At 38.7% G+C, this 12,129-nt stretch overlaps 1 protein-coding gene across 1 annotated transcript in view; it reads right to left on the bottom strand.

The window, feature by feature from the left end:
* LOC147232216 (partitioning defective 3 homolog) overlaps positions 1–12,129 on the bottom strand; it is a 330,190-nt gene that overhangs the window by 96,233 nt on the left and 221,828 nt on the right. Inside the window, exon 19 of the mRNA XM_086151573.1 lies at positions 11,250–11,502. Within this exon, the coding sequence (XP_086007699.1) occupies positions 11,250–11,502 (253 nt within the window). The remainder of the gene's footprint in view (positions 1–11,249; positions 11,503–12,129) is intronic.

The following is a 12,129-nucleotide window of genomic DNA, read 5'->3' as shown; positions in this document are numbered from 1 at the left end:
TGTCATTTTAATGATGGCTCCCTCTTGAGCTGCATCTATTGGATGTGTCTGTCCTGTTCAAGAGCTGAATCTATGGTTAGTACAAATTGGAGAGGTGGCAGTGAATTGAATTAATTTAAAAACAAAAAAATAAAAAATAAAATTATATAGAAAGAAACAAGAGGAGCCTATTTTTGCCATCTATATACCCAGATGCTGAGCTGACAATCGTTAATAGCCATTAAAGGAGCATTCATTACCACTGGATGGCCAATGGTTTCTAGGGGCAAAAACCCAAGAGAATTATGGCAGGATGTTCTCCACTTTTTCCTGCAAGCTAAAGCCATCGCCAGCCGATTATATCCCTCCCTGTGGAACTTATTATCTGCAACCTGTAACGTCAGTCACTGAAAACCCTGCTCAGCAAGACCTTTTTTAAACTAGAAACTACAACTTGACATATCCTCCGAAACCATTTTCTCTCTCAGGAATGATATTACAAATGATGATACATCAATGAAAACACACAACCACACACACACACACATACGCACACACACATTTAGTTGTGTGTGTGTGTATGTGTGTGTGTTGATTGTCAGTCTGCAGAATGTGAAAAGTTAAGGGAATTTATGGCATCATTCAGTTCATGCTGTGGGTTGCTACTTAAATGCATTATTATAATGCCTTTTACTAAGACTGATGGGACAGATGCATTTTACCCTGTAGAAGAAAGGTGTTTTTAAGGTGAAAAAACAGCAATGCAAAGGTATGAATTTCTATTTCATTCCATTAGATTTAACAAAGTCATTGCACTGCTGAAATGATAGAGACTAAGAGCTGCAACGGCTGCAACTTCTGACAGTGGCTGTAAGAGGAAGAACTTTTGAGGCAACAGTTGGAAAATAAATGTCTGAAAAATTGACATTTTGAAGTTCTTCCACCAAGAAATGTTTTTGTGAGCATATGTGTTTGTGCGTATGTGTACCTCAAAATACCGCCACTAAAATATAGAGAGGGGAGAGAGGAAATAGGAAATAGGAAATGAAGAGAGGGAGAGAGGAATTGAGAGAGAAATGGTAAATTATCTCACTCTCTCAATCATAACAACACAAATAAACTGAATACATGTATTCATACATTCATGTGCTATGTAAATGGAGATGTAGTTCCCTAATATCCCTTTATTTCTTTAAACCAAACCGAAGGATGCAGTATGTATTTATTTTATGTAAATGTTGTCTGGATGTAGATTTAAGAAGTGTATGTGCAGAAGGAGATTGTATCAAAAGTGATTTCATACATGACAACATATATCAATGTGTGTGTGTGTGTGTGTGTGTGTGTGTGTGTGTGTGTGTGTGTGTGTGTGTGTGTGTGTGTGTGTATATGACCCTGAATACAGGATAAGTGGCAGAGGATGGATGGATGGATGGATACATATACACACACACATACACGCATACACACATATTTATATGCAAAGTATGAAAAACTTATTCAATCAAAAAATAATGTTTTTCACAATATTTGTGGTTCTGTAATTTGGTTTTACAACATCTGGATATCTTTGGTGTATATATTTATTGTCTAGGTCAAATGTTTATAGGTATGTAATTGCATGTTTATCGTAGTAATAGAAAATATTGCTGATCGGCGATACAAAAATTGACCTGTTTTGACTTAATTGCATTTTTTTTCAATTAATTTTTAGTGCCCTGGTGTTATAGGTTCATCAAGCTGATTTTGTTTTCTGAAAAGTCTCCTTCTGCAACATGTACCTATGTTGTTAATTTTCATATGCTGTCCATAGAAATAAACATGTAATTAAGTCTAAAGCATCCAGCATAATTCTTAAATGCAAGGATGCAGAGATGGAGTATATATTGGCAAGGACTGTCGTTCTGTGTGAGAGGGCTCCAGTAGGTGTCTCTGGCTTTGACCTAGATACACTGTGGTATATTGCAATTCTATTGGGCCATTTTGATCACTGCCTCTCTTTTGAGCTTTTTATCCCAAGTCAGGCTTGTGTTTATATCTGACACACAAAAAGTAAGCGTTCCGCAAACACAGCAACTAAACTGCATTGCACAGCTCTGCACTGAATCAAACACTTCCACTGATAAAAGGATTAGTGGTGTATTTACATCTGCTTTCACCACCTGCAACTTCTGTATGCAAGGGACAGCAGATTATAATTATTGTTGTGAATTAATTTTGTGCCCCTCCTTGTTTTTTGTGTTTATTAGCGTAGCTCATTGCTATTGTTTCTCAACTAATTTACATGCTGATGAGTCTAGAGACAGATGTGTTTTTTTGCTGCTTCAGTGCCTGATTTCTGAGACTACAAGACAGCAAAGGGCGGGAGTGAGGCAGGCTTCCATTCTCGCACACATTGGACTTTGAAATTCAAATTTGATACACACTAGTCCCTATATTTAAGAACAGGAACAGCAGAACCATTGATCCATTATTCACTCCTCCTTGCAGTCAAAAAAAAAGGAGAAGCCTTGATTCTCCAGGCAACTGGTGTAGATATTTGTGGATCTATAAGGAAAATACTTAATCAAATAAAGAAGGGTTTTAATTAAGATGAGATGAGATAAGATAAGATAAGATAAGATAAGATAAGATAAGATAAGATAAGATAAGATAAGATAAGATAAGATAAGATAAGATAAGATAAGATAAGATAAATAGAGAGAGAATTAGAAGACAGAAGATTGGAATAAATAAACGGCAGGGAGAACAACAACAGAAACAACATCAGAGATAAGAATGGACAACAGAATGGAACAGTAAGGGTGAAAAACAGACAACCAAAACTAAACGACAATATAGATAGAGAGGAAGAATAAGAATAAAATAAATGAGCAAAAATAGGCAGGATGTCTGATGCGTGCTGGCTGGGACAAACAAGGATAAACGAAACAGCAGAGTTAAGGCATGACATGACTGGGGTCGGGTAGTGAGGTTGTGGTAGCACAGATGCACCTCCGGCCGGTCAGAGTTGTGTGCCATTCAGACTATTGTTATACAGTCTGATGGCCGTGGGCACAAAAGAGCGTCTAAAGCAGGGGTGTCAAACATACGGCCCGCGGGCCAGAACCGGCCCGCAAGGGGATTCGACCAGAATAATTTGAAAGTGAAAAAATGCATAAAAGACAAGGATTTATTTTTTTTAATTAAATGCAATTCAAAAAACAATTCCACTAGGGGCACAATATTTTGGTCAGAGTAGACGACAATCCGCATCACTGATACAGACCAATCAGCAGACATTATCTACCCTTTTCTCTACCGCCCCGCTACTCCCTCATTAGCCAAAATGTTGTTATCAAAACAGAGAAAAGTAATTAAAGAGTGTAGAATTTTCAAAGAAAAATTGACTACGTCCTATTTATTTATAGAGATGAACTCCCGTTCACCTTTGTGCTTAGGGTGTTTGCAACAAGTTTCGGTATTTAAGGAATATAATATACGGCACCACTACGAGACTCATCAGAGCGAAAAATATGACAGCTTGCAATGACAACCGAGAAGAGATAAGATCAACGAATTGCTGGCGGGTCTGAGGAAACAGCAGTCCACTTTCACCGATAGCCGAGAAATCAGTGAAGCAGCGGTAAAAGACAGCTAACTAATTGCTTGCGAAAATGTGCAATTTAACCTTAGTCACCAGCTTCGCTACAAAAGAGTATGGTGAAATTCTACTGTTCATGCAACTCCATACATTTTCAGTATGTATTATATGTGGATGCATGTTTCATGGATGAAGTTTACACATTTACAGGACAGGTGAATACTTTCTTCCTTACATATTTAATAGAACTCTTTTTAGTTTGGAGGGTGTAGGCAGGGATTCATTTTAGATGCACATGTGTAAATGGTTTAAAAATCCTTTTCTTTACAAGTCTCATTTAATCTTAAAGTGGATTACTACATATTTCAATACCAATTACTTGTTAAAGTTTTGTGCCATTGTACGATCAGAAGGATCGCATGATCACATGATTGCAATGCATTCATGTGAATGATAAAAGTAAATTGCACTTTTGTCTAAGGAAATATGAGATGTTTGATGATATGTTTTGTAAAAGAATTGTTCATTAAAGTCCAAGATTTTTCTCATTTCCTTGTACTTCTTTACACCAAAACAGAGGGAAGACATGATATTTTGGTTATTTATTGCTGAGTATGCTATTATTTTAATGGTACAGCCCACTTGACATCTACCTAGGCCGTATGTGGCCCACGATGAGAAATGAGTTTGACACCCCTGGTCTAAAGCATTCAGTTCTGCACTGGGGTGGGATGAACCGTTGGCTGAAAGAGCTGCCCTCCAGCCACAGCTCGTCATGCAGGGGGTTGGGAAAGATTGTCCAGGATAGCTCCCAGTTTGTCCTTCACCCTCCCCAATGCCATGGATTGAAGATGGTCCAGGTTCAGTCCCATCACAGAGCGGGCTTCCTCACTATCTTGGTAAGCCTGTTGGCCTCACCAGTCCTGGCATCGCCCCACCAGCACACTATCGCCAACAAGAGTGCACTGAGTACCATAGACTGGTAGAAGGTCTTGAAGAGCTACAGACACCAAACAACCTCAGTCTCCTCAGGAAGGACATCCTCCTCTGACCCTTCCTGTGTTTGTAACCAAGATTTGGATCTATGGATCTATGTATATATTACGTAAGAGCCATGAACTGAATCATGATAATGACAATAATGAACTCATATTGATTATTGTATTCTTGTTTACATGATTGTTATTCTGTCTTTTTTAATCTTGATATTGATTGACTGATTGATTAGTGCGTAATGCATTGGTGGAAATGTTTCTGCTATGTTTGATTATATACACATTTCACCTGCTGTCTGGCAGGGAAGAGAGGAGTGAGTAGGTCGCTGTACTTTTGTTGACCGCATTTTATAAGTTGGGATCGCTGGTCTACGAAACGGACATCTTCAATCCTAGAGTATCGTTTGGTAGGGCGTCATTCAATTTACAAGACCTATCTTGGCCTCTCAGCAACTTGCCACTTTCTCCAGTTGCTACATGTAATCTTACTTGCTGCCTGTAATGCACATATAGTGTGATTTATTATGGGCTTTTAGTTATTAACTTGTTCTGTTTAAAGAGAGCAAGATCAGTCTGTGCTCTACTCAGATCCTGAACACTTTTCTAACGTTTTCTCATTACTTTCACATCCACCTTTCTTCGGAGACTCAATTCTCATCGGAGCTAACTTTCCTTGATTGATCAAAGTGGTTAAGGCCAGAGTGGAGGAAACAACATCAAAGTAGATTCAGAGTGTCTCTTTGTGGGAAAAAAAAACAAATATCAAATGGGGAAAGCTCAGAAGAATCAGGTTGTTTTTGCAACTTGAAGGCTGACGAAAAGAAAAGTGGGTGAGGGGGTAGAGAAGAAGAGAAGAGAAGAAAAGAAAAGAAAAGAAAAGAGAAGAGAAGAGAAGAGAAGAGAAGAGAAGAGAAGAGAAGAGAAGAGAAGAGAAGAGAAGAGAAGAGAAGAGAAGAGAAGAGAAGAGAAGAGAAGAGAAGAGAAGAGAATGCATTAAGGTGTATGAGGCAATAGTGAGGAATATGAGGGTATAAGGTTGGGAACAGCAGTGTATAGCTGACTGAATGTCAGTGTTTGAAGGCATATGGAGGGTTCCAGTGGAGTATGCAGGTACATGAGGGAATATGGAGAAGGATAACGATGCACTGCTACTCTTAATTTGAGCTCTTAAATAACATATTCTATGATGTCTGGAGCTGCACTCATCAGCCCTCTGCCTGAACTGCAGCATGTACTTTTACTGGATTTTATTTCAAGCCGATGAGGTTTCAAATTAGATTTACTCCATCATGTTCCTCCTCCCCCACCCAGCCACCAACAGAAACCTGCCCACTATCTTGCAGTACTGCATGATCATTCTGAACCTGGTGATTCATGTGTGTCTGATGGAAGCTAATTTCTGCCCTATCATATTTGCATTGTGGCAAAAGAAAAGGAGGGGAAACTGCAAAGAGGACCTTTTTGTAAATTTATATTTTTTCTTTTTAGATAATGTGAGCACATTTCAAAACCTTACTGTTTTTTACGGCAAGGTTAAAAAAAATTAATGAATAAAGGAGTAAAAAGAAAAATGAACATATGACGGGGGGGGGCAGATATTTTCTCACCCAACAGTAAGTGACATTGACAATTCCCCTTGTTTGACGACAGCAATAAAACTGATCTTACAGATGATCTTTCAGTCTCCACAGGGGTGGTGTGGGGAAGGGGGTTAGAACGGTCGTCCTTGGAACCAAAGCTGGTTTGATTCCTGCACTCCTAGCCTGTAGAAGTGTTGTGGAGCAAGACACTGAACTGTTCGTTAGCTGCCTTCTGCTCATAGGTTAAATGCAGTGGTCAAATTTCACTGATATTGTGCTGTGTGTATAACTGAATGTGATACAAAAAGTCTTTCTTCTTTTATAGTTTTCTACTATTTTCTTCTGTCGCCGCATCATACTGTTACTTTGCAGGGTGATTACTGTTAGCTGCATGCCCCCCTGCTGGGCCTCTTGGGTAAATGACTGCCAGAAGAGTAATGAGATGTCACTTACTGAGGGAGCACTGTCTTGTCGAGGAGTTCAATGTCCACCAAATAAAAAAATGTTCCCTTTCAAAGCTGGCCTTCAGGAGTTGATTTTGAAGAATGAGAGATAAGCAGTTTGTCTGAGAAGATTTATTTTTTCCTTTTTTTTCCGAAGAAGTTGAAAGGCTGACCCCTCTGTTATTATGCCCACTGTGCCAAATTTCTTTTTGCAGCACAACTATTTGAAGGTGATATTTTGTTTGACTTTGTACTTCTGTCAAAAGCTACAAATGTTCACCACTGGGTTCTCTCTGAAGTATTTATCCATGATAGGGAAAATTTTGGGCTCTTTCAGGTTTTGCCACTCCATAGCTTGGTGAGAAGATATAGTGAGAAGCACAAGAGTTTACCCTCATACGACAAAAAGTTATCTCATGGGTATTTTTAGGGACTAGGCCTCAAAAACCAATATTCCCAGGTGACGATGTATCCCAGTAGATGCTCATTTCATAAAGACAGTTTGATGCAGCACCGGCAGTATGAAAAGTGAGGAAGACGTTCAGGAGAAACAGGTATCATTTCCTATCAGCTTACACCGTGCAGATGTCAGGAACTGCATGTATAGGTGACTATATGTTATTGTCTGAAATATTTTAGGCAAAAAATATTTCGAGCTAGCATGTGGGTCTCTTTTCGCGTATTTGCAATGTTAAGTTAAATGGTAAACCATCAGGCACCCTTTGTGTGGGATGTGCGTTGAAAAAAAAGGCTAATGCACATGTCATGTAGGTGCTCTAATGATCAAACTGTCTTACCCGCCATCAGCTGTTCACATCCACACAAGCGGAAACACTCATATGTTCAAAAGACACAGAAGGGTGCTGCAGCATACTACCCCCTCTTCTGCTACACATAAGGCTTTTATGCTTTCATTGCATGACATCCATAATCTTGTCATATACAAAAACACACACACACACACTAATAAAACAATGAGAATATACGGAGGACATACAGCATCCTTCCCACTCATTTCATTCCTTTTGTTCTCTTTCTCATCTATTCATGTAGCCTTGAGTGCAGCTCCATCTGCAGAGAGGAGCAAGCAGGCTAGCTCCTTTGAGGGATAGATGGAAGGTGAAGAACAAGAGGAGCTCGGGATGCATGGTTGTCATACTGGAGCTGCAGTGTAGGCTGATGCCTCCACATGACGCTTGCCACTTACTGGCACAGGTTGGATACAAAGGTGGGAATGAGGTGTGTGCCTCCAGCTTTTGGATGCTCTATTAAGATTTGGTGAGCGTGATGCCAACAGCGACTAATTATTCTTTTCATTTATATACAGCAAACACACGTCAACAAACCCTGCAAATGCACATTCCTTTTTAAAATGCACAAAACACATAAAGACTCACTCGATCCTCAATCCAGCCCCTAGGCAGACACTCACTATGCCGTGACTGATGCTATGAAAAGACCCACTCCCTCTTCTTTTCATCCTCCTTTCCCCCCTCCCTCATTGCCCCAGTTCACTCCAGTGCACACGTTCCCGCATTCAGTACATCCCCCACCCAACACTTCTCTGGCCCCTATTTCCAATAACACCCTTCTTTTTTCCTTCCATCGTCTATCTCAGTAAAAAACAAATGAAATACAAATGGATGAAAAAACATAAGAGAATAAACAATAATCAAAATAAACTAATTAAATCAATAAAACACACAATGCCATTTCACATGTTTGTAAATTAGTCCATTCATTCATTCATTCATTCATTCACTCTCTACTGTCCCTGCATTTAGGGTCACGAGAGGCAGGGTTAAATTATTCCAATGATCACATAACTACACGGGTCGTCATTATTTATATACATCATTACTGAAAGTATATTAGACGCTGACAACGGGCTTTCAAATAGTAGGTCAGTCAGTCAAAAAAGAGATAAACAACACCTCATTACGGCATGAAGAGAAGAGTCTTGAATGACAAGACAAGCCATCCATGCTCGCTAGCTCTTAATATCCAAGCAAATATGATAGAATCAGAAAGAGATGATTATCTATTATCTACTAGAAAGAACATGGCTAATTGTACAGTGGGACTAGGGAGAAAATGCACCACTCTGGATTTTCTTGTACACCACTGGATCACTGGACAGTTATACGTCTATGAAACAGACCTCATTGAAAAACAGGGTCTTAAAATTGCTCAGGGCTGTTTTTATTCTGTGCATGCAAGCATGCACTTTGCTATCAATTCATAGGATTATCAGGTTGTCATTGTAAAATGGCAGAGGGCTATAAACCAAGCAGCCTAACTCTATGCCTACCCTCCCTCTTGCTATTCGGTCATCCATGTTTCCCTTGGCACTGATGTTAATGTAGTACCAATCATTGCGCACATTAAATAGACATCAACTTCATGCACATCATCCCAGCCAAATACTGGCACAAAAGACCTCATGGCATTCAGTAAACTCCTTCTAAGCATAACAAAATGAGTGTTGAAAATACATGAGAAATACAAAATTAGGAGTAATTTATTTTCTGGTAAATAATCCTATGAAAACAAACATTTAAAAGGACCAAATACTGATAAATGCTACAAATGTCAAGTGAAAAAACAAAAGTGTTGCTTTTGCCAAAGCTGTTTTAATTAATAAAATATTTTCATTGATTATTTTCTTTATTTGACTTTAGTTACTTTAACAATCCAAAGCTATTGCAGTTCTCACAGGAGCACATTTGAAAGACTTAAAAGGGATCTTTATAACAAATGGAGACCTTGACAGTAGAGTGACTTGCTACAACCAGAAACAAACAGGGCAGGATAGATTTTTTAAACCAGGATCAACTTTGTGATTGGAGGATATCTTTGTGCATGCATGCATGAATCTACATATGTAGATTTAGTTGAAATCTTGTGAGTTGAATTATATTTAGCTATACATATTAGTTACCTTTCTGTTTCCAACAATGCTTTAATTGTGAACCTCAGCCCAACCCTTTAGGTCAGAAGATATGGATTTTGTTTGGTTCAGGTAATTTATCTTCACCAATGAAGATTGGGCTGGCGCTAAAATTCATTGTTCTTTAATTTGGGAACCAACTTTGGCATACCTCAAAATCCTGCAATGCATGTTGTCAAAGTAAGCTATAGGCTGACACGTATAAGGCTTTGTGGAGATCCAACATTGGACTTAAACTTGTGCATCTCCTGGTGGCAAAATCTATAGTATGATACATCCATTAGAGACTAGTTTTGCCATCAGTCACTTGTGTATTCCTTATTTAGACACTGATTAGGTGGTATAGCAAGCTGCCTGCTTGCATTTAGGAGTCACATAGCCTGACTTAAATGTGTAACGCAGGGGGAGGAGTGTCAGGCACCCCTGGCATGTGCCAGCTCTTAAGTAATCATGGGACTCAAAGATAATGAAGAGTGATGATGAAGTTGCGCAGGTCTTGGCAAGGACTCACTGGCTCTAATAAAGTACTAGAGCAATCACCTATCAGTTGGAGCAAAGGTTTGCCTCAAAAAAAAAATGTCAGTGGCACATTGGAGTTTTAAATAAGCAACTCGTGTTGTCACTTCCATTTACTTACGCAGCACTTTAATCAGTCCATAAATCAACTTTTGCCTGACATCCAGTAGAGCTGTATCCCTGATGAGTCACCTTAGATTATTAGTATTGGATGGAGTGACGGTTGAAACAAACAAAAACAAGAGAAAATAATGGTGGCAACTTTGCTTCCTAAAGATACACTTCAAAGCACAATTGTCTTTTTTCTTCATCCTTGAGCCATAGATTGTGATATGCGAACTAATCCCATAAAAGTACTTCACATGAAAACAACCTGGGGTGAGATAACAGATCACACACACATTCAAATATGCACAAAATAATACAAATGTTGCCAGTACCCACTGGTAATTTATAACTGTATCACCATAAGTCTCTTTTCATTTACTACTCACCACTGTCAAAATGGCTAAAAGTAAGCCAACTATTTTTTTCCCCTACAGCCTTGATGACAGGCGAGTTATTTTACCAGAGGAATCATTACCACTCAGAAATGTTACTTCTGTTGTAAGGTACATGATGTAATAAATTAATGCTAAATTAATGCTAAATTAATGTTGTATCCTTGGAAATGTTTATTATTCACCTAAATCAATGAAAAATTAGAAGCTGTTGAGATCACAATTATTTCACTTCCTCTGGCCCCTCATACTAATTTGTTGCTCAAATTTGTAACCACATAATGTACCCCCCCCCCCCCCCGCCCCAGCAAAAACTCACTGTCCATTTTATCATCTGCAAAGGTGTTTCTTACTGAGATCGAATCATTGCACAGCATTAGCTCCTGAATGAGCTATTAATAAAAGCAAATTTTGTTTGGATAGAAGAAGCGTGTGCTTGTGGATTTATGAATAAAACATGTCGCCCTTATTAAAAATAATCTGACTCGAGACTGCCAGGGGCCCTTGAGGTCGATATCACCCACCCCCATTCCCTCACCTTCTATATCGCTCTCACAGGGTTAAGGATGAATCATGGCACCACCCATCAAATCGCATTCAAATTTTATATGATCACGTGAAAAATGTGTTTACAAGAATTAAATAAAGCAGAATGCAATTGCCACTCCAGGCTATTAACAGTTTGAGCTGAGCTTCTTCTTACCTGAACATTTCTCCCAGGCCCTTCAACACGCCTTTTTTGGTTTTATTCTTGTCCTTGCTCTTGTCCTTGTCTTTGTCTTTTTCTTTATTCTCACTGCATTTCTTCTTTTCAAAACTCCCAATCCTGTCCTGATCTTTCTTCCTGTGGTCTTTGCAAAGGTTGCCATTGAATCCAGAGTCCACAATAATGGCGCCAGTGGTAGACATTGACGTTGACCGACCTGATCGAGAGCTATCCTCTGTGTCCTCGTCCACTTTAGAGGGCAAGAAAGGGAATTGAGGAAAAGCAGAAAGTACAAAATGAAGGGGGAGACAGTACGGCCATATCTATGCAGAAAACTAAGAAAAATAAATTGTAAGTAAGCAAAAATTTAAATATTCCAGTTGACTACCTTTACATCGCAGATTTTCAATCATAGATTTCTGTTTTTCTTTTTTTTAGTTAGATACAGAATATCATGTCTTTGTTCTGGATACAATTAAACCATTATCAGAAAAGAAAAGTCCCACAAGGTATAGGGAAGCTTTGAACAAACCACACTGAATTCATCTACCTCATTAGAGTAGATTATATTTATATTTTACACCCTTTGAGAACGGTTGAATCTATTTTCACTAAGTTTAAAGCCTGAAGTTTTTTCAAATTTGCACATTTCACAAAAGTCCAAAGTGAACACATTTCTCTTGTCTTACTTTCTTTTCTCTTTATTTCATTCCAAATGATATGGCCAAACAGCGGAAGAACTGGTAAATTTGATTCATAACTCACTTCTGATCTAATTTCAACCCCAACATCAAATTGAAACTGCTTAGGTGAGATAAGGTTGATTAAACTAAAACTTTCCATCATGTCTAATCAGAACTGATGTGGAATATGTAAT

This window comes from Fistularia commersonii, chromosome 8 (genome assembly GCF_037954325.1).
Source record: "Fistularia commersonii isolate RoL2024-O1a breed Wild chromosome 8, RoL_Fcom_v1.0, whole genome shotgun sequence".
Lineage (NCBI taxonomy): Eukaryota > Metazoa > Chordata > Actinopteri > Syngnathiformes > Fistulariidae > Fistularia > Fistularia commersonii.
The sequence above is the reverse complement of the archived record's forward strand: the minus strand, read 5'-3'. Positions and strand labels throughout refer to the sequence as shown.